The sequence below is a fragment of the Vombatus ursinus genome, unplaced genomic scaffold (assembly GCF_900497805.2).
Source record: "Vombatus ursinus unplaced genomic scaffold, bare-nosed wombat genome assembly UNPS02014794.1, whole genome shotgun sequence".
Lineage (NCBI taxonomy): Eukaryota > Metazoa > Chordata > Mammalia > Diprotodontia > Vombatidae > Vombatus > Vombatus ursinus.
This window is the reverse complement of record NW_020954572.1, coordinates 14,141,493-14,165,302: the sequence shown is the minus strand read 5'-3', so window position 1 is coordinate 14,165,302 and position 23,810 is coordinate 14,141,493. Positions and strand designations below refer to the sequence as shown.

At 37.8% G+C, this 23,810-nt stretch overlaps 1 protein-coding gene across 1 annotated transcript in view; it reads right to left on the bottom strand.

The window, feature by feature from the left end:
* Positions 1 to 2,557: 2,557 nt before the first annotated feature.
* AKAP6 (A-kinase anchoring protein 6) overlaps positions 2,558 to 23,810 on the bottom strand; it is a 470,308-nt gene continuing 449,055 nt past the window's right edge. The window contains exons 13-14 of the mRNA XM_027870237.1: positions 10,197 to 13,600; positions 2,558 to 3,777 (exon numbers count right to left, since the gene is read on the bottom strand). Coding sequence (XP_027726038.1) covers positions 10,238 to 13,600 — 3,363 coding nt within the window. The 3' untranslated portion in view covers positions 2,558 to 3,777; positions 10,197 to 10,237. The remainder of the gene's footprint in view (positions 3,778 to 10,196; positions 13,601 to 23,810) is intronic.

Sequence of the window (23,810 nt, the reverse complement as noted above, 5' to 3'; positions counted from 1 at the left end):
TTCTAACACATAAGAGTTGTTCAATGATAGAGAAAATCTATTGCAAAGTAGCGAGTTCCCCATTATAGAATGCTCCATTAGATGATGACTGACCACTTGTTAAGTATGTTGGTGAAATGATTCCTAATTTGGAAGGAAAGTTGAACTAGATGGCCTTGAAATTTTTCTCCATCTCTAAGACTCATTGTTGAACATAGATTGTGGCAAGATTGAACACATGGCAAGTCCTCAAATAAATACATGTTGCTTACTTGGCTGACTGATGCCAATAAGTAAACCATGATGAATTTTACCAGTGTTCACAAGGTGATCTTTTTAACTATACTTCTGGTTATAGACATAGACTAACCTAGGAAACATAAGATTTTCTCTTCTCAATATGCAAAATAAGGTCAGACCTATATGAAGCCTAATTGGACAGCACCCCATAATGATGTAACGCCTTTGTGATTTTTGTCCCTTCTGCATTTTCCCTGCAACTACTCTGCTCCAGGTTCTCATCACCTCGTATATGAATTACTGTGCTAGGCTCCTAATTAGCCCTCCTCCATACAGTCTACTCCTTTTTCAATCCAATCTATACACATCTACTACTTTCATCATATCAGTCTCCAACTTAAGAACCTACAATGGCCAAGTGTGGTGGCACACTCCTATAATCCCAGTGTGAGAGGATCACCTGAACCTGGATGTTCCAAGCTGTAGTGTGAAAAACTGATCTAGATGGCGTCAGCCCTAAGTCTGGCCCTCATCAATATCATGAAGCCTCAGGGACTGGGGGTGTGCCAGGTTGCCTAAAGGAGGGGTTAGTGAGCCCAAGTTAGATCAGAGTTCATCAAAGCTCTTGTGCCAATCAGCAGTCACTGCACTTCCAGCCTGGTCTTAATTAATAAGCAAGTAAATGAATGAATGAATAGGACCTATATTGCCTAATGAATCAAGTTTGAACTTTTCAGCCATTTCAGTGACCTCCTTCAGCTCTCATTGTTACCTTATCCAATCTCCCACTGCTGTTCAACGTACACATACTTATTCTGCTGTTTGCTCTACTCATCCCTTACTTACCACCAATTCAGATTCTGCTTTTCCTTTTAAAGTTCACATCAGCTTTTCCCAGGTGCTTTCTTTCTCTAGCCCACAAAGATGTTTCCCATTCTAAAAGTATTTACATGTGTTGGTTGTCATACCTTCTCGGGTTTGTTTACATAATTGGTTTCTAGGTTTGATTTTCCCCCCTCCATATATGTCTTCTCTTTCCAACCACAGGCATCTCTGGCTTTCAATAAAACACCTGGGCAAAGGGGCAGGGCAGGGAACAAGCATTTATTGAGCGCCTACTGTATGCCAGGCACTGTGCTAAATACTTTGCAAATATCATCCCATTTGATTCTCACAACACCCTTTTTTGTGAGGTCATTTTTAAAGTCGAGGAACCCAAGGCAGAGAGTGGTTAATTGACTTGCCTGCATCATATAGCTAATTAGTGTCTGAGACAGTTTTTGAACTCGGGCCTTCCTGACTCCCAGCCCAGGGCTCTATGGACTGTTTACCAAGATGCCTCTGGAACAGTAAGTGCTTTATAAATTCCTAATCTGAAAAACATTACTGAAGAGAAAGTATCTTGTCTTCTTTTCCTTTCATATAGTTGTGGTATAGGATACAATAATTTGAGATGTGCTGTCTAAATAAGTGACCAACCTAACTATAAGAATCTTTGTATCTCTACACACTTAATTGCCTAGATAGAGATTTGTAATGTTTTTTCAATGCACATGGAGTATGTATAGTATTGTGTGTATATCTGTGCACAAAGTACACACTTGTAATTTCTATCTAATAAAAATACTTGTGGGTAAATATGCATATCTGTATATACACACTATACATATACATACACACATAAATATAGATAGATAGATGGCATCATGAAGTAGAAATAGCAGATGGAGGCCTGGGTCTGGATGATCTGGTTCAAGCCTTGCTTTCGACACATACTCACTGTGTGACCCCGGGCAAGTCACTTACCAGTTTTTCAGACAATTCTTTAAGACTTAAGGCTTACTGAGAAAGTCTGATCTGCAAAAAAGAAGTTTGCTCAAAGGAGTTCCCTATTCTGATAAAATCAGAGCTCTGGTACAAAGGAAAAAATAAATCATGATCAAGCATGGTAGATGGCATAGAGAGCTGGCCTCTGGGCATGAAGTCCAGGGTTCAGGTGTGGCATCTAACAAAAATCCTAGGCAAGTCATTTGTCCTCTTTAGTATCTCTGGTAATATGGCCTCCTAATTTCATTCTGACTCTTAAATGCTACGATTCTATGAAGCTGTAGCCTTGGTCAATGAACACTCCATGTAGATTTGCCTACACTGATGTAATTTGGATGTAGATCCACATTTAAAAAAAATGGTCCATATATTTGTACACATGAAATTTATCCAGGGATACTATGTAAATGATTGGAATTTGGCAATAGAAACTCTGAAATGAATTAACAATCAATTAATGATAAAGAAGAAATAAAAGTCTTGAATAAATATTTATTAATTGGTGGTGGTGGGGATGCAGTGAGTTTATAGTCGAATGCTGCTGGGTCTTGATATATACATGTATATGATGAGAAAGACCTTGAGACTTTGGAGGCTCCATACCCAGTCCCTGATTTAGGTAAAATAACTCAAAGGCTCTTGCCAAGATTTGAAATTTCAAAATTGTATGTTATTTCTAGAACAGGATGCAGAAATTTCTTTTTAAAGGAGCACAGGTAGAAGAGATCACTGGTTCGGCTTTTTTTCCCCCAATAAACTATGTTTATTATGCCAGTTCTAATTACCATGCAATCTAATGGATTTAAGGCTTATATTTTCCACATCACTAGACATCACAAAACATGAAAGCATCTTATACTGTCATTATACATCAATGTTTGCACTTGGTTATACATATATACAGAAATTATTCACACATCTTAACCTTGCTATTTCCTCCTTTCAAACCAACATAATTTTACTGTGAAAGCAGCTTTTTTTTAATAAATGGTATAAGAAATACAGCAAGGCACACATTTTTAAAAAAAACTTTTTTTCTTATTACCACCTCAAGAAGCATAAAAAACCAAAATGTTGTACATAATTCAATAGTAGAATGTTACCAGTTTATAACATACAACACCGTGTAGTTGTTTCTTGAAGTGTTGCATAGGTTTTTTTTCAAATGAAATAAATAAAATGATGCTTTTAAAAAATTATTTTATTTATCATGGTCAGAATCAAAAAAGAGTAAGGATTCTTTCCTTTACGGAAATCAAATCAAATCAAATATTTGCTTAGGTCAAATCATCCTAATAAGCATAGGCATTATACCAGAAATTTGTTATATATGAAACATGACATAGGAAAGCATTGGCAGATATTCTAAACAGGTGAATTGAATACACTTGCAATCTGATGAATTGTAGAACTTTAAAGAACAGTCAGGAGAAGAGCCAACAGAAATGTCCAACTGAGGAACACAGGACCAGTAGGGGTAGTTTGGGACAAGAATCCTTGTGAAAACAAATGGCTTTGCTATACTTCAGAAAAGAAAAGAAAAGAAAACCATCATCTAAAGAGGACCAGCGCACCACGCAGCCAAATCACAAAGCCCACATGGACGAATTGCATTTGGAAGGAATATTTATCTTGGGAGGAGTCAGTGTAACAAAAGGCAGTGACACAATGGAACCCAAGGCCATCCCAGGGTTAGGAGGATGAGCCTGCACCTGGAGTGCAACCAGACTTCTGAAAGGAAACAAACAAAAAAAAGTAATAGCACATTTTAGAAATTACATTTGTAATATACACTGGAGACAGCTATCGTGGGATCACTGGTGGTCATCTCAATGTAGGAATCCAAACAGTATGAATGGGGAAGTCTTCAACAATCTCACTTTAGCGTCAAGAATGTCTTAGAATTAATGCGGGAAATTTATTGATTTTTTTTTCCTTTTTAAAACCTCAGTTTCAAAACAAACAAGGAAAATCATCAAATCTGACCTTTTATCTGCACCCTATCCACACTGTTTCTTGTGAACTGGCTTTTTTTTTTTTTGCAACACGCAAAAAATGATACTATCAATTAGAAAATGTGAGGCTGCTAAAGCCCAGTTGCTCAGAAGGGGATAAGGAATACTTGCCCTGGTCCTAAGAGTAAACTCACTTTCTTACAAAGTAGACTTCTGATTTTAACTTGTGGTTTCAGTGAGAGTGGAGGATTTATCTGAGGACGTTATATTAGTCTCATAAGATGATGTACCCCCGCTTAAGAGGCTTCAGTGACACCCCATTGCCTCTAGAATAAGACACATGCTCCTCTGTTTGACATTCAAAGCCCTTTATAGATTGGCCCCAGTATGTCTTTCTAGGCTGATTACCCATTCTCTCCCATCATGTCTTTCTTGCTTCACTACAGCATTCCATCTCCCAATTGTTTGAGTTAGCACTCAAAGGGCAGTTGCCCATACTTAGAACTCCTAAATCCTTTCAGGATTTAGTACAAGTGCTTTTTCCTGAAAGGACCTTTCTTGATTCACTTATTGTTCATCTGATTCACCTGCACCTGCCAAAATCACTTTGAATTTATTTTGTATACATCCCCAAAAGGCAGTGTGGCATAACAGAGAGTTGGCCTTGATGCCAAGAAGACCATATACTGACTGTGTGGCCTTGGACAAGTCATTTCACTTCTCAATGTTCTAGCCAACTCTCTAGGATTATAAATTGCAGAGAATTCACTGACCTGCAATCACAGAAGAAATTTCTTCATCTGAGCATCTGTTACACTGATGACATCATAGATCTAGTACCTATCATCTACTCATCTATGAACATGTTGTTTTTCCTTCACTAGTATTTAATCTTTTTTAGGGCAGGGACTGCTTGGAATGTAGCAGATACTTAATAAATTCTTATTGATTAAATGTGATTTGAGCAAATAAATATGCCTGTTACTGGGCTATATCTAGGAAAAATAGAGATCAGTTGTGATGTGTTTCAGATCCTTGAAAGCAAACTAAAACTTACTCATAGCTAAGAGTTCAAGGTGTATAAAATGTGAAAATTTAAAAAAAAAAGATTTAGGTAAGTCTTTACATTTTGTGGTTTGAATACAAATCTGTAAAAACACAATCTTGCCTTCCTATCTGCAAATGGGCCAAAACAATTGGCTAAGACAGAAGGAAATCTAAATTTCAGACTTAGGCCAGTTGAGGAACCTTGGTTCAAGGAATACCCAAATAATAATAACTTTAAAGAAGTTTGGAATTACTTAAGGATGCTTAGCAGGGATCAATTTGAAAATGACCTTGTGTTTACATAAACTACCCATAATATGTAATTTATTCATATGTAGTATATACACTTGCAAAGAGACAGCACACATTGTAGTGCTATGTGTTAGCTACCATGATTAGTATAATACATATACATGTATATGCATTTATATTCCCAAAGTATATGTCCTATAGACTATTAGCTGTCATATTTGTTGACCAGAAAAACAGAAGTGATATGTTACAGTCAAAGGGAAAACAGCAACAGGAAGGCTTCCTAAGAAAGTAAGATCTAAAATGGAGTATACTTCTGCTGTAAGTAATGAGTTAAAATTTTTAAACCCTAGAATTTTTCTAGACTGAAGTTTAGGGTTAAACTATTCATCAAAGAGCAGAGGCTTATGATGAGGATTATGAAGAAATAACTGTCAGAATACAGCGAAAAGATTAGTGCAAAGTACATCTCTTAGGCAGTTCCTAGGAGGCACTCCAGACATGCATTATGTGCCTCTTCCAAATTAAGCAGAAATATCTGGATCTATCCAGTTACCTTTTCCTTTGATGTGATTTGCTGTAACTGACCTCTTTATTTTTATGGAAACATGGCAAATAGGGAGAAACAGTGAAAAGCTCAGTGGTGTGCCTGGAAACCAGTGCAACTGCATCACACATACTGGGTTGGATTAGATCAAGTTTTCTCTTAAATCATTTGAGAGTGAGTTTTAATTAGATTCCTTGTAGGTAAAAGGTTTTCTTTGGTTACCTGTTTGCAGACTGTATCTGCTTCTCCTAAGTTATAGACTTCCAAGGATGACATTATAAAATAGGGGCTTTTTATGATCTCAGAATTTCTTTCTGGAAAAGCCAGCAAATTGAATTTGGTGTAGTAAAAACACTGTCTTGGTAAAAGAATTCTCTGACTGACTGCCTTTCAAACAGTCTAAATGGAAGCACAGCTTTTTTCGTTTGCTTGACTGCATCTACTGGGAAGAGCAATTACGATCATTAAGCTTTTATATGCATAGCACTTTCTACTTTCCAAAGATTTTATGGTCATTTTTACTATTTCTTCATTACCTTAATCCTGAAGGCACCTCAGTGTTGGGGGCACAGATGAGAAAGGAGAGGCATAAAGAAGTAAAATAATATGTCCTGGGTCACAGAGCTCTCGGGGCAGAACTGGAATACACAGCCAGGGGATGTAGCTATACAATGCCAAAACAGTTGCATGAAAACTGAAAAATCCAATCCTTCAGATGCTTTGTACAACACTGAAAAACTCCCTAGCCCTAATGCAAATGGCTTTTTATAGTATTTTAGTATTTAGCATTTTAACTTTCCATTTGCATCCTCAGTGTTTAGAAAAGTATCTGCCTCTTAGTAAGTGCTTAATAAATGCTGCCAAATGATTATTAAAAAAAAAATCTTTAAGCAAGAGTTAACCTGGATTCTATGAACTGTTTTTAAGATAATATTTTAATTGGTTTCCCTTGTAATCCTGTGTATTTTTTTTATTCATGTAAAACATCATTCTTATAAGGGGTCTATAAGCTTGAGTAGGCTACTAAAGGGGTCCAGGATGAAGCAAAGGTTAAGAACCCCTGCGTTAGAGCAAGCCTAGAGTGATGGATAGTGCTAGACTTACATCAAGACAACAAGGGTTTAGATGCTGCTTCTGACATCTAGCATTATAACCACGAGAAAGTCTGTGGACCTCAGTTTCTTCCTCTCTGAGATAATGATGGAAATCATACCTGTAGTTCCTAACAGGATTGCTGTGAAGCTCAAACGTAAAGTGCTTTGCAAACTTTAGAGCACCATATAAATGCCAGGAATTGTTATTATGGCTGTTGTTTTGTTATATGCGATGGAGATCTGGTTCCTTTTTCCTCCACAGTGCCACAGTGGTATGCTATGCACATAGAAGGTACCCAGTCATCCAACCGGCAAGCATTTATTCAGTGCCTACTTATGTCAGGCCTTTTGCTGGGTTCTAGGGATAGAAATACAAAGAATGAAACCATCCCTACTTAGAAAACATTGACTAGATGGTTTTTCGCTGGCCTTGCTTATAGGATGCTAGGACCACATCAGAAGATTCTTTTGCCTGCCCTGCTTTAAAAAGCAGAGCTTGTTGTCATTTCTGTTGCCCGCTCCTTACAAAGGATGAGGAATAAACTCCTAAAAGATCACAAGACGTAGCAGTCTGTGCTTTCCAAATCTGATGGGGAACAGGATTTCTTAGTGCTAGGAGTTTGTCGTGCTCTGAATATGAGCCTCCAGATCCTGGCGTGACTGGTGACTTGGGGGTCATGGTCACATGATGTCATGCTCAGAGTGGTGTTTCTTTCAAGCTTTTATATCCTTTGAGAAAAGAGATTCAGCTGGGCTCTATAAGCCCCTCTGTAGGCCGGCAAAGCAAGCTGCATAATCGCTAGCCGAGGTGGTTTTGGAGAAGTTTATGGAGTTGCTCTCACTTTCTTCTAATGGTCAGTTTTACGGCATGCTGATAAAGAATGTAATTAGAGTATGGACACATGCATTTCTCTCACTGCTTTTATTCTCATTCCTGAACAATGTAAATAGAGCCCAAAACAGTATAAAGTTAGCTGAGCTACATTACCAAGTCAAGCTTCTTCCTCCAATTTTGCACACCGAATTTATTTTTAGGGTATATATATGGTATAGATTCCCCCTGCCCCCCACCTCCACCTCTTCCAGCTCTACACAGAATCACACATTTTAATGAGTTTAGGGCACAGGTGTTAACAGGAAAAAAATAATGATGTTTGCCATTCATCTTTCAAATTAAATAATGTGTTTTTAAATAGTAACTTTTTTCATAATACATTATGGGAACAACATTTATCTGTCACATTTTGAAAGATGTATTTGTAATAAATGTAAATTACCTTTAGAAAATCAGTAATTAGGCTCATCAAAAAATAAACAATCTGCCACAAAAAAGATAATCTTTAGCATAGTTAAGTATAATAACTGTTATTTGAATAAGTTAACAAATTAGGGTAGATTGCTTCTGTAATTCATTTCCTATAGCACGAGTTTAGGTTACAACATTAAGCTTCTAAGGGGGGCCAACTGGGAGCTCATACTTTCATGAGATATAATTCCCACATTGGGTAGCTCAGATTTTCCTTCTTTAAACTAGATTGATACAGAGTATTCATCATTGGGTTTTTGAAATGGGTAAAAATGGAATCTTTGTGTCAGTTATGGATATAATATCCTCTTAAATTTAACAATCAATAACTGTCTCATTAAATATGAAGAGTGGGATTTTTGAAAGAGGAGTTTTTTGAAATGATGGAAACCAACCTGTCATCTTCAGACAAGATTTAAAAATTTTGTTTTTACCCAAATTCTATTAACCTGTCACATACTTTCTCTGCACTGTAGTTTTGGGGCCTCAGGTGTGTTTGCATAAAATAAAAGCCCCAATTAATTCAAAACTGAAAACAAATAACATCAATTTGCTCTCCCCCTACTGTTATTTCTCAAACTGGGCCATTTTTTTTCAGTAGTTGTAAAAGCATAATATGCTTCTGGGGGAATCACCTGTGATAAAACCAGCAGTGGATTGCAGCATCAAAGGTAACTTGGGTTGAAACATGATCTTGTAAGCTAATGGCCACTCATCTGAAAGCATCCACACCTTCCTCCTTAGAGTCAGAAAGCACTTGTTAAGTACCTACTATGTGCCAGGAACTGAGGATATCAAGAAAGGCAAATGCCTCTCCCCTCCTCCCCAAGGAGCTCACAGTCTAATCAGGGAGACAGCATGCAAGCAGCTATATACAAACCAGGAACTATATGGGATAAATTGGAGAGAATCTGAAAGGGAAGACACCAATGTGCTAGTATAAAGAAAAAAATAGATGGTTTAACAAACTGATGGTGTTTACAAAGGCAGAAGTGAAATCAGAAGTTATGTCTTTTTGATTGTGGTTAATAATTCCTAATTTGGGCACTCCTTTGACTCTCAATGTCAGATTTGGGAGGAGAGGGTCTTAATCATTCAGATAATTATCTGAGGCAGCTAAGTAAAAATAATGGGTAAAGTACTGGAATTAAATTCAGGAAGGCCTGAATTCAAATCTTGTCTCAGACAAGTACTAGCTGAGTGACCCTGGAAACATAATTATTTAACCACTCTCCATCTCAGTTTTCTCAATCTGCAAAATTGGGAGAATAATAATAACAAATACCTTACAAGGTTGTTGTGAGGATTAAACAAGTAAACATGTTTAAAGAATTTTGCAAATCTTGACTTATTTACATCTTAGCTATTATTAATCTCAATACTTCAGTTACCTGAGCTAGCATGAGATAATGAAAAAAGATTGACATCGACTCTGAGTGGAAAGGGACCTTAGAGTCTAAGTTCAATCCATTTACTTTACAAATGAAGAGGTCAAATGACCTGTTCTAAGACCACACAGACAAGTAAGTAGTAGAGCAGGGATTCAATCCCATGTCCTCTGATTTCGAATCTCACCCTCTTTTCACTATGTCACATCCTTATTAAATGCCAATTTAGAAAAAGCTCCTTCCTTCCTTCCTTCCTTCCTTCCTTCCTTCCTTCCTTCCGTTTCTTCCCTCCCCCCTTCCTTCCTTTCACATTTTTCTTTCTTTCTCACAGGAATTATTTCAGCTTACTTCACCTAAATTTCTATCATGATAGCAACTCCAGTCAACCTAATTTAGCCTTTTCTTCTATGCTGGTTGAGTTGGATCAAAATTGCATTACTATATTTATAGATTTACTTAACAAGTCATTTATAGGAACTGCATATGGTAAATGGTATTCCTGTGGAGTGTCATTCCCCTTCACAATGCATGTATCTTTAATCGCATAAAGACTGCACATACCTTTCAATGAGATGATTTATGTGCCCGGGGAGGATTACATTCTACCTGTGCATATTTATATGCCGGTCGTTGTGAAGGTTCAGTAGGTTTTCTTCACAGGTTAACGTTTTACTGTTAGGATGCAATACAGCCTGGTCTTTCAACTGTTCTGCCTTCAATGGGAAGCCTGGAACTACAGTTTTGACTAAAGCAGCACAACCATCTTCCAGCATCTCAGAACCACCTGGCTTCCCAGAACTACTCTTTTCATCACTCTTGCTTGGAGCAGCAGGTAGGGCTGAGCTCGCCTCACAGCTGTTTGAAGTACTGAACACATTACACATTTCCTCTCCAATGTCAGATCTTTTCTGGGGGGTGGGACTCAGAGTGCCTGTGTCGGTTCGCTCACTGGAGAAAGAAAACCCACTGTAGTTAGAGGAGGTTTTAGTCCCTTCTAGGAAAATTGGTTCTTTTTCTGGCCCAGCAGCTTCCTTTGGGGGCTCACTGGAGAAATAGCATTGCTGTTCACCTTCCTCATCATCAACACAAGCCTCAAAGAAACATTCAATATCCTCTTTTTCATCTAGGCCTGATTCAGGGAAGTCAGGTGGCAATAGAGTGTGGCTTTTCTCTTCTGTGTAGCTGGTGACCTCCCCACAGTCACTGTCATGAGATGAGAGGGATAGGTAGGAATAAAAGTCTCCTTTTCTGAGCTGGATAGGCCTGTGAGAATGCTCTAATACTTTTTCCTTGATCTGAGCTAATGATGTGGGAGTGGCTGCCTCACTTTCAGGTTGGGATTTATTCTTCAGGGCAGTTGAAGCCATGTCAATGATCTCCTTAACAAAATTGTGAACTGAACAATCTTCTATATCTTGCTTATGTAAAGCATCTGACTCACAATTGCAACAGGAAATTCTGTCATCCATAGTGACATTTTCTTCTGTTTTGCTGGGCTCCAATGCTGAGGAGTGATCGGTAGGCTTTTCAGCTGCTCTGGGTGCATCGTCAGATGAAGATCTCAGTACTGAAGGTTCTGATTCATGGATTTCACTGGTTTTGGTGGCATGTTCTGGACAAGACTTGTCAATAGGAATAGAAGCTGCACTTTGAATTTCAGAGAGCAAGTGGTTTTGACATTCCTTTGGAGGGTTCCTGGAAGGTGGAGGAACATATTCCTTCCTATCCATATTTGAATCATCAGAGCTATCTGTAAATGCTTCACACATGCAACTCTCACGCTCTAAAGCCTCATTTTCAATTGGAACAAGACCCTCTGACATCTTTGAAATTCCATTTGGTGTTTCCTTTGGTTTTTCTGGAATACTTTCGACATTGCCATTCTCCATGTCATCCACAAATGGATCTTTATTGACTTTTGAAATATTCTTCTTATTTTCTCTCTTTGTCCCAAACTCATGCACTTTAGATGAATTTTTACCATTTCCATTATTTTCAGGCATCCGCCTTATGGAGCCATTCAAAAGGGCTTCAATGTTCAGTGCATCTGTGGCATTTGATGTCTCACTGCTGCCTCTATCTTTGCTGCACTGAATTTCATCACTGAGATTACATCTCCTCTTTTCTCTTGACAGTGAAAACTTTGGTCTAATCCAGGTCTGCAGTTCATTCTTGATGTAATCCAGCCCTGAGATTAGATTGCATTCTTCATAAATCTCCTCGTCAGTTGCAATACTGGAGTCATCTTCATCTTTGACACATAACTCTTCTTCAGTCAAAGTTAGAGTAGAGCTGGAGAGTAGATCACTGTCGTCTTCATCATCTGTGCAAGCAGAGGTGCAGGAGACGTTAACAATCATACTGACGTTGACGTCACTCTCATCTGCCACTGAGTGAGTAAGACGTTTCCTGAAGGATGCATTTGAATCCTGTGGGATTTTGTTCCTGTGCAATACGATATCCTCTGAACAAAGAGAGAGCTCATCACTGCTACTAAGTTCAGTGAGAGAGGCGGCTGAGTCTTCATTAATAGAGGATGCTATGTCCAGTTGGCCAGTGAAGGACATCTTTTGGGAACTGCTTTGGAGTGTGATGTCAGAAACACTACGCTTTATCTTTTGTTCTGAGGGGCTCTGGATATTCTCCAGTCGATTCAGGAGATCTAAAGTTCTTTTGCTTAGCTCACCAACTGAGCCACTGCTTACACTGATGTCCTCTGAGCTGTGGCGGCTAAAAAGATCTTCGTTGCTTTTATATGACGTTAACCAGCTTTCCAATGATGCGCTCCGTTGAAGGCCATCACCATTTTTCAAGATGCCTGATCCAAATAAGTCACTTCCTGGTGAAAGGGACTCCAAGGAAGAGCTTTGTGAAAGTAGAGGGAGTTGCTTGGCATTTTGCATGCCAGGCAGTGTCTTCTCTCCATTGCCACTTTTACTGGAATTGGGATCCATTTCATGGGGCACACTTGCCAAAATACATTCGTGGGGAGCTGCATCTGGATGTAACTCTGTAGCCTGATGTTTAGATTTGCAGGGTTTTTTATCAAAATAAAAACCATGAAGCAATGGGTCCTCCACATGTGCTTTTTCACTCTGTGATTGTTTCATTACCATTGGTAATTTGAGTTTTGAGCCTTGGAGGTATGAGTAATCATAAAATGTAAACACATCATGTTTTCCTTGTAATTCTTCTTCCAAACAATCAGGGGTATGCTTGGTAACACTGTTTAAATCTCCATCTTTTCCATTTACAAAACACATTGGTGATACGGGTGACTGAGAACTATTTGGAGGCTTAATGTCTTCCTCCTTGTCTTTAATTTTTTGTTTTAATATGTTAACTACATCACTCATGTGAGGACCTGAGTGTTCAGTTTCAGGGTTACTCGGGGGTCCATCCACATCATTCAGCAGGCACATTTCAGAGTTGGTGGTGGTCTCTGTATCCCCTTCACTGACGATGCCACTCTCGCTCCCAGAATGTTGGCTCATGTCTCTTCCATGGCATGTGCAAGGCTTAACCAAAGCAGTCCCACCTACAAGGTCTGGCAAAGATTTGGTAGATGAAAATGAAGAGTCTTTACTAAGACTTTTTGTTAAAACTTTAGGCTGGGTTATTTTGGGGAGGTTGGGGCTGGTTTTCAGAAATGGCATGTGGTTTTCTTCATAAAGCTCAACATTGTGGAGGCTATAAACTTGGTAGATATGTGGGCTAGAGCCATAGTGAGACCCTCCTTGGTCACTAGCACATTCCTCATAACTTTGGTCCTCACTGCCTGCATCCTCGAGCTCAGGTTTCAAGTTGGGCATGGTGTGTGCATGTGTGTGTTCTGGATCAAGATCACTGGATTCTTCATTTAAACTGATTAATTTATTACTTATGTCAGTTTCATCCCATTCTAGGGCATCTTCGCTTGTCCCATTTAGATCCATCAGGCCATGGTCAATCACATTCAAAACCTCCTACAAGAAGCAAAAGAGAAAAAAAAAAGAAAAAAAGTAAAAATCTCTGTTTATTTTCTTAGTGGGTTAATACCAGATTCTTCTTTCCAGGAAAAATGCACCATGAACATGATGTTAAAAGTCAAGGCAAATGTGGTCTCATGTTTATTTTCATGCTACGCCCAAAATCCGGTGTCTAGTGCCGCTTCCTAGGCATCTCCATACCGTGCCACTGTGGGAGTATACTCTCATCCCCACACCCATTTTCAGCTCCTCCATTAGAATGTAAACTCCTCCAAGACAAAGACCATCTAGCTTGCTTGTATACATAACCCCAGCACTTACCATGGTGCCTGGTGCACACTAAACGCTTAATAAATGCTTCCTCTAGTGCAGAAAGGCAGCATAGTGAATTCACTGGGTCTGGAGGCATGAAGACCTGACTTCAAATCTAACCTCAGATGCTTACTAGCTGTGTGACCCTGGGCAAGTCACTTACCCTCTGTCTGCTTCAGTTTCTGCAATTATAAAATGAGGATCATAATGGCACCTACTTCACAGGGTTGTTGTGAAGACTGACAGAAAATATCTGCTTTTCTGCAGCCATAGTTGGGAAAAGGCACTCCCAACTCTTTTCCCTTAGATAATAATAAATGACACTTATACAAGGGTACCCCAAAAGTCTTGGTGCAGTTTTACGCTTTAATAGCTTAAAGTTATTAATTTTAATTGCTTAAAACTACACAAAGATTTTTGGGATGGTATAGTGCTTATATTCACAAAATATATTTGCAAAGCATGTTATATTCATTACCTCATTTGAGCATGACACCAACTCCATGGGGTAGGTGATATTATTATCATCAATTTGCAGATGAGAAAACTGAGGCTTAGACATTGACTTGCCTCAGGTCAAACGTGTATTGTGGGGAAAGGAGAAGAATTTCAAACCTAGGTCTTCAGGAACTATTTCATTTATACCAAATTACTTTGCAAAAGATTTCCACTTGAAACAAGCTTACTTCCAGAAAACATCCAAGCAGATGAGTAAGAGATGCATATGGGCATAGGATCATACGTAGATGTGTGCACAGGCAGCTCTAAAAACCTTGTCCCCACTTTTATTACTAAATGGGACCTTGTTGGCGTATTGGTGCTTATGAGCAGCACTTCTGTAGAGGACAGTGGGGGAATCTATGAAGAGTGTCCTATCCTTTCTTGGAGCCAGCTTCTTATCCCATAGTAGTAAAGGAACATTGAGCACATGCCAGGTAAATTATTTTTTTTTATCTAATTCGTGATTTCATCAGTATAGGGAGCTTCTGATGAGGGTTTTCCTCTTCCCCCATAAGGATCAATGACTGCTCTGAAACTTGATAGAATTGCCTGAGTATTACTCAGAGGTTAAGTGACTTGACCAGGATCACACAGTCAAGAGCCCCATCACATTGACCACCACCTCTCCTCAGCCCCTGATGGAAATAGCCCATGACATTGAGGTCAAAGAAGAGCAGCATACTCTACGACCTTGGCTCTAGCCTGGCCCTTGGGCCATCATCAAAGGGAGCATCCCCTGTGGAGAACGTACCAACAACCTCTCTACCACCACCACAAATGGCTGGCCAACTCCTACCAAAGGGCACAGAAAAGCCCTAGGACTAGCACTGGCACAGAGGGAGCCTTGCCCTTACAATAATCCAGATGAGTAACCCCAGTGGAGGAGAGGTCAGGCATCTTTACCAGCTTCTGAGCAGCTGCTACCCAGTTGTCAGGCCAGACCTCTTACCTGAAACAATGAGAGATCTTGAGGGAGAGACAAGAGGCAGCATACACCCCACCACCCCACCCCAAGACCATTAGCCCTATCTCTAGCCTAGCACCTGCCACCATCATGCAGGAAATCAACTATTATGGAGATGCAACCAGACAATTGCCTGCTGAGTAGTGAAAATTACTAAAAATTCAGAAGAGAAGATTCTCACCAATCAAAGTCATTGGCATCTTCAAATGGTTCAACATTAGAAACGGATCTGATCTAATCAGTAGAAATGACACTATAGAAGATGCTTTACCACCTGCTTTGCTTCTGTATCCTAGCTACTATAGGACCTTTCCATTTGACTTGCAGCTGAAACCCCCCCCCCCCCATATGTGTTGTCTCTCCCATTAGAATACGACTCTCTGAGAACAGGAATTTTCATGCCTTTCTATTTGTATCCATGATTCTTAGCAAAGTGCTTTGCATGCAGTAAGCACTTTTGTTGTTGTTGTTGATTCATTTCATTCACGTCTGACTCTACATGACCCCATTTGAGGTTTTCTTGGCAAAGATATTGGAGTAGTTTGCCATTACCTTTCTCTTACCTTTTACAGATGAGGAAATTTAGGCAACCAGGATTAAGTGACTTGCTCAGGGTCATCCAGCTAGTAAATGTCTGAGGCTGGATTGGAACTCAGCTCCTCCTGAATCCAGAGCTGGTGTTCTATCTACTGCACCACCTAGCTGCCCAGTAAGCACTTAATAAATGCTTTTTTGTTCATTCTATTCATCTATTCCTTCATTCATTGTAAGCTCCATTATAAGTATTTTACATTATGAATCAGAAATTCTTTCAACAGTTTGGCTGGGGGGAAAAAACAGGTCACAATGTTTTAATTCCTTAGTAGTGGGGGAAAAAAGATTTGTCTGAAGCATAAGAAGTCCTCGATCCTTCTTCAAACTGATAGTTAAAGGATCACACACAAACATATTAGGTATAAAATATCCATTAGCACTTTATTATACTGGATATGTAAGAGATTATCTGTATAGCCTACTTAAGTGTAAAAGAGTCCAGTTGCAAAGTAAACATTAATTAAAGGATATTTTTAAATTTTATAACAGAAATCTTTCATGCTGTCAATATTATAGCAGTTAATCTAATACACTGGCAGTCATAACACTTGCTTAGGTATGGAGTACATTCTCTGTGATGAATTTCTATTAGAATTTCTGTTTATTCTTTGCTTGCTGATAAAGGAAGCACTAATGACTGGTTAGCTTGGTTAATGAATGTTAAAATCCTCAGCTGTAAGAACAATCAATCAGTCTAATCAAATAGTATATTAATTTCAAATATTGTCTGTGCTGACACTGTACTCTAAGGAAGTGCTAATAAATAATTGAACTAGTCTTTCAATTTAAAAAAAAGAGGGGGTTGGGGTAAGAACCTGTCATTCTCTGATAGAATTTACTTCTTGGCAGGACAATTTCTAATGGTGCCCCATATGATATGGATGCATTTTTAGACATGCCACACCAAGAGCTTGACATCCATACAGGCATCTGAGATTTGGTTTATATGCAACTTGGGTAGCTCATGCACTGACCCAGCTTTTTGGCTCCAGAGAGCTGTTCTAAATGCTTCTAAGTAGCAAGGAGAAATGTGTTGAAAATTCATTCCATAGAAAATGCATGTGGGTGTGTGTATGTACATACACATGTTCACACACATGATCTAGTAACATCTGAAGAGAGGCATCATGCCACAGTAGCCAGAAAGCCAGCCTCAGAACTTGGAAGACATGAGTTCAACTTCTGCTTCTGTGGCACATTGAGGATATGACCCTGGGCAAATCACTTAACCTCTCAGTGTCCTTAGGCAAATCTAAGAATCTAAGTGAATCATCATTTCCTGGTCTGATTTAGTACTTGGAATACACTGTTAAAACCATAGGGTCTGGATCAAAAATAAACATTTTAAGGACATAAACTTTGTTCTAAAAATGATCCAGGTTGAAAAGTATTATAGAACAAGATAATGGAAAGTATTTCCCTTAGGTGCCCATTTTTCCTTTTTCCCCATAACTGTTTGATTGTTGGGTACATATAATCTTAGGCAGCTAGAAAATGTAAGTGGATAGAGCACTAGACATGGAGTCAGGAAGACCCTGAGTTCAGATCTTATCTCTGGTACTTATGAGCCATGTGACTTATGAGCCATGTGACTTATTAGCCATGTGACTTTTTTCTGTTCTACTTCCATAGTATCACTTATTGCAGCATTCCCTACCCAATAATATAGGAGCTTTCGAAGTCCAGGCCCTCATCAACTCCAGTCTAGAATTCACAGTATCTTCCTAACTGACTCTCCCACCTCCAACCTCTCTTTTCTCTACAATCTATCCTTCATGTTGTTGCTAAAATAATTTTCCTTTTATGAGGTTCTGAACATATCACATTCCTGCTTAAAGATGCCCAGTCATCCACCATAGTAGATAAAATACAAGTCTTCAGTCTGGCATTTAAGATGCTTCAAAAGTTCGATTATCTTTATAGCCTGATTTCCCACTACTTTCTTTTACTCACTCTGCAGCTTGGACAGATCAGGCAACTGGCTGCTTCCCAATCCTGCCCCACTCTCTGCTCCTCCATACCTTCACATAGGTTCTCTCCCTTATTTTCATCTCTACCCATATCTCTGCATGTTGACATTTTTTGGCTTTTTTAAGGCCTAACTCAGTTGCCACTTCTTCCATGAAGCTGTCTCTAATTTCCCCAGATGCCAATGATCTCTTCCTCTTCATATTTTCTTATGACACATTTTCTTGCCTCTGTTACATTCTACTCAGTATTAGGCTTGGTTTTATTTATCATCTGCCACTACCCCGCCCCCATCCTTCTCTCACCATTGAACTATAAACTCTTCGGTGATATTTTCATTTTTGTATCCTTACTACAGCGCTTTGAACAGAGTAGACGTTTTTAATAAACATTTGCAAAATTGTATTGAATTGAACCATAAAACACATATCTCCAGACTATGAAATAAGATGAATCTCACATAGGAATGACATTAAGCTCAAAAGCTTACTTTTTAGAAGTTACATGTCTATAGTGATGTAACTAAAGAAAATAATATAATCAAAGGCAATAGTATTTGGTTGGATGCGTTCTTTAGTAATAATAACCAATACAGTGCATGGATCAAATAAATACTAATTGATAAAGATGGTGGCATTCACTACTGGCATGTGGATGAAAAGCCTGTCTTTAAAGGTTTATTATTTGTATTTTTTTGCTATGAAGGCCAGTTTGTCTTACTTGGTGATGAGTTTGTAAGACAAAAGAATTTTATTTTTTCATACAGATTGATATGCAGGCCATGAATCTGACTTTTAAATAGCAATTTATGTTGTGGGAATTTTTTTTGAGAGACATTTTCCTGCTACTTTTTTTTTTGAAAAGTGCAAATGTTTCCACTTCAAATCCAAGGGATAGATATTAAAGTGATGGTGACACAAATAAAAAGCAAAAATCATTCCTGCCCTTATGAAGCTTATATTATAACAAGGGAGGTAATATGTATATAAATAGATATATGCAATAAATGTACAAAGTAAATGGAAAGATGTAGCTGGAGAGAGAAAGCCCCTCTGCAGAAGGAGGCACTTGAACTTTGATGGAAGCCAGGGCATTGTAGTCATGGAGGTACAAGATGGAGCATTATAGATGAGGAATAGTAAGTATGTGCCAGCATGGCAGGAGAGTAGAGTGTATGGAACTGAGAAATCCATAAAAAGGATTGAAAGACAGAAGGGGGCCAGCTTGTGAAGAGCTTTCAAGGCTATAGGGAAAACTGATTCCCTACTCAGCAAGACCATGCCCTGCCTCTCAGATCACTTTGTGGCTCCACAAGTGTCCCTTGGAGGGGCAATTCTGCATTTTGGAGAATACCTTATGAGTAATATTTTTACTAAGACCAAAAATATATTTATATATTAATTTTAAAAATACTGTTTATTTCATCTGTAATTATTTTTAACTTATTTTCTGTATTTTTATATTAGTTCAGTAGTACACACACATATAGGTAAGATTTATAAATATGTACATAGGTATGTGCATGTATATATGTATACATATATATTATATATATAGTATGAGTAACTAGATTTCTTTTTTACTAATAGAAGTAATCAAGAGATTTTAGAGATCACTGGCTTTGAGTTCTTGACATCTAATGTTAATCCAGATACACAAAGCAATGCCTTGCAACCATAGCAAACCTAATCCAACTAACTCCCATATTGGTGGAAGTTCTTGGTCAAAGAGATCAGAAACAAAGAAAAACCAAGGGTTGTCTGACCTGTTAGGATTTCTCTGTAATAAGTGTATACTTACAGCATGACAAATAGTCTCAGCCTCCAATGACTTTTTAAGTTGCTGTTGCAGCTATGTTTGCAGAATAAAAAAGCCAAGGCGGTTAAGACATGGGACGATGCTTCAAGTTTACTTTCTTCCCGTGAGTTTTACGGACCTCACTATGTAGGATTTCATCTTTGGGTCTTTTCTAACTGGGAAGGAGAGTGTTTTCTAACAGTAAATTATAGCAGTTCTCCTTTGTTTATTCTGGGATCAGACAGACTGAAATAACATGGTTAGCACAGGGGTATGACCTTATTGCATTCATCATGACCAAGATTTCCTTGCAGAGCAACATTTTTTGCCATAAATTTTCAAATCAAATCTGTTCCTATTAGTGATACCCTTTTAAGGGCATTGCATTTTTGTCTATCATTCCTCACAACTAGCAAGACCATATACTTTTCTATCTATCATCCTTTCTGGTTGTCACCAGTTTTATGGAACCCAGGACACTCGTCTAATGACCAAAATAATTCTAGTTCAGTGGGTCTAAGTCTCTTTATGGTGGAAAATGGAGAGCAGAATGAATGGCTGCTGCTGTAATGATGCTGGGTGGAGGAGACGGGGTTATATGGCTTATGGTAAAAATAGTCATTTATTAATTATAACAGAGTAGATACAAAGCTTTGTGTGCAAAGAACTTTGCACATAGCTCCACAGGCATTTTGGAGAGTTAAGAAAAAATACAGATAACAATCTAAGGAAAAAGATGAAATGTGTAAGACAAGTTATATAAATGAATAGGAGTCATAAAAATAATCATGCCAAACTATAATTCTATAGGAGTACAATATAGATTGTAACTTTTCTAGGATGAAAAGTGGAATATGACTTTAGAAAAGCCATTTAACTTCTCTAGGCCTCAGTTTCCCTGGGCCTGAGATTGTCTGATTGGAGGGTGAGTGAAAACTATCATCTCAGTACTTGAAGTTTTCATCTCATCCAGTGATCCAATAGGACCTACCTGATGTGAGCATTATTGTTTGTATTTCTGTGATACACACACACACACACACACACACACACACACACACACAGTTGTTAAGTTGGTTCTGACTCTTTGTGACCCCAGGGACCACAGCACCCCAATACTGTTCATAGGATTTTTTTGGCAAATGATGCTAGAGTGGTTTGCCGTTTCCTTCTCCAGTGAATTAAGGCAAGCAGAGTTAAGTGACTTGCTCAGGGTCACACAGCTAATAAGTATCTGAGGCCAGATTTGAACTCAGGTTTTCCTGATTCCAGGCCTAGTGCTCTATACAGCAGTCTCCATATACACATACACACACACACACACACACACACAATTTATATTTATATGAAATATAGATTTACATTAAATTTTATACATATATGATTTATATTGCTAACATATGAATGGAGACATATATAAAATTTACTTTAAAAATTATAAACTTCCCTTGCCTGGCCCAGATAAGAGTGAGGCCAATGTGATTCTTTATTTCTTTATACTCTATTCTGTATTTGAATAATATTCTCATGCAACAGCTCAATTTTATGAAATAGTAAGTTCCTCCATCTTGCTCCTCTCTCTTTCCTTAGAGCTTTTCTTCTGTATAGAAGCATCTTTTTTTTTTCCAAACACTCAAACCAATTGTTTCTCTTTTTGTTCTCTCATTGACTCTTAGAAATCCTTGGAATTTTGAAGGACTATTTTAGTCTCTTCTTCTCCTATTAGGATGTAAACACTTGATCTCTATTAAGCCCTTTGAGTGGTTCAAATTGTTTGTGTTTTAAAGTTCTTTCCCCCACAGTTAATCACTAAGCATTATGTAAGTGCATTTTATATGCCAAGCACTGTGTTAGCTGCCAGAGATAAAAAGATGAAATAGTAGCTGCCCTTAAGGAGCTTACATTGCATCACCAGAAACATGTTTGTCCATATATATTTCTTCATTGTTTTTACCTTATAAAATCTCTGCCTAACTCAAAACTTCTCATTAACATAGTTCGGAAATATAAATTTCATGAAAAGTCCTTCTTTTTTCATGTAGAATTATGCTCCACTTCACTGGATAAATTATTCTTGTTACAAGTCATTTTTCTTTTCCTTTCAACATAATGTGTTCCAATCTTTTCTTTTTTACCTGGTAACCTATGTGTAGTCCTATGTAATTCCCATTAGGGTTTTATAGAACATATCTCCCTAACCACTTGCAATACCTTTTTTTTTTTGTTATGGATTTTGACTACCATGTTTCTAGTTGAGTTGTAACTTAGATTTATATCAGTTACAATCTATGGATTTTGTTAATAATCTGGTTCTAACATTTGAGGAGGGATAATTTTTTTGACATCATTCAAGTTTTCTATTTTATTGTGTTTTTATGGGATTTTCACGATTTTTCATGATTCCTAGATTATTATGCTTTGCCCTGTTTTCTAGGATAGTTGTTTTTGACAATAGATTTCTTACATAGTTTTAACTTTTTCTGTCTTTTGACTTTACCCTAGGCCTTTTTTGTTTTGGCAAAAAAATTTTTATTTCTATTTCTTCCATTCTTTTTTTCATGCTCTCCATCCCATTTTCTCCCCATATCCTCTGGCAAATTAGCCCCACTATCACCTCCCATCTTCTGTTCTTTAATCTCTCCCTTTCTATTGGCTCCTTTCCTGTTGCCTATAAACATGCCTAGGTCTTTTGGACCATTAAAAAAAAAAAAACTTGACTCTACCATCCCCTCAAACTAACATCATATATCTCTTCTCCTCACAGACAAAAAGCTAGAAAAAAAGCTGTCTACTCTTGTGGCCTCCTCTTACTCTCTTCTCACTCACTACTCAGTCTTTCATAATCTGGCTTCCAACATCATCATTCAACTGAAATTATTCTTTTCAAATTATTCTCTCCAATGACCACTTAATTCTTAAATCCAAAGACCTTTTCTCAATCCTCCTTTTTGACCTCTCTGAAGCATTTGACACCTTACCTTCTTTGAAGAACTATACTGATTCAATCTCATAATCACATCTAATTCTCTTTGTACAAGATGGAAATTCTGCATTTGTAAGAGCAGAATAATAAGCTCCCTTTGGGCACTAGAGAAAGATAAGTATTCAACAAACATTTATTAAGGTCTTCCTCTATAGAGCTCTGTGGTTTCTGCCTAGGGAACAATCATCAGAGAAGATACCTAGAATTTCAAATCCCAGATCTGTCTATATATGTAACAATTCTGACTATCTCTTTAGATTCTTCATTTGTGAAACAGACATAATAGTATTTATCACACCAATCCTGTAATAACACTGTGAGCAGAGCTCTTCTTAAATCTTAAATTCCTATAATAATGAAAACTCTTAAAAACATTTTTTAAAAATTTATTTTACTTTAAGATCTGCATTCTCCTCAGACCCATGTAAATTGAGAAAGCAAGGAAGAAAAAACTATTACAAACAATAAATTCCCCCATTGACCATGTTTGATATACATGTATATGTATATATAATACATATATAAATGCATGTATATATTTGTGTGTGTATATATACATATACATGCATGGTACACAACTATATATACATAGTATATACATATTATATACTCATACATGTACATATATGTGTGTCTCAAAGTCTATCACCTCTCTATTAGGAGGTAGGTAACGTTTCATTTTGAGACACCTGGAATTGTGATTAATCTTTTTTTGATCAGAATTCCTCAGTCTTTCAAAGTTATTTGTCTTTACAATATTGCTGTTATTGCAAAAATCACACTTCTAGTTCTGCTCACTTCCTACTACATTAGTTCATAAAAGTCTTCCCATTTTTTTCTGAAAACATCCCCTTCATCATTTCTTATAACAGAAAAGAATTCCATCACAGACATATACCCAAATTTGTTTACCCCCTCAATTTCCAATCCCTTACCACCACAAAAGAATATTTTTTGTAAATATTTGTGCAAAAAAATGTATTTTATAATTTTTTTGTTTAAAAGGGCTGACTTTTCTTCTTTCTTTTATCTCTTGGGTATGTAGACGAAGTAGTAGTGTCATGGGTCAAAGGTTATACTCACTCTAG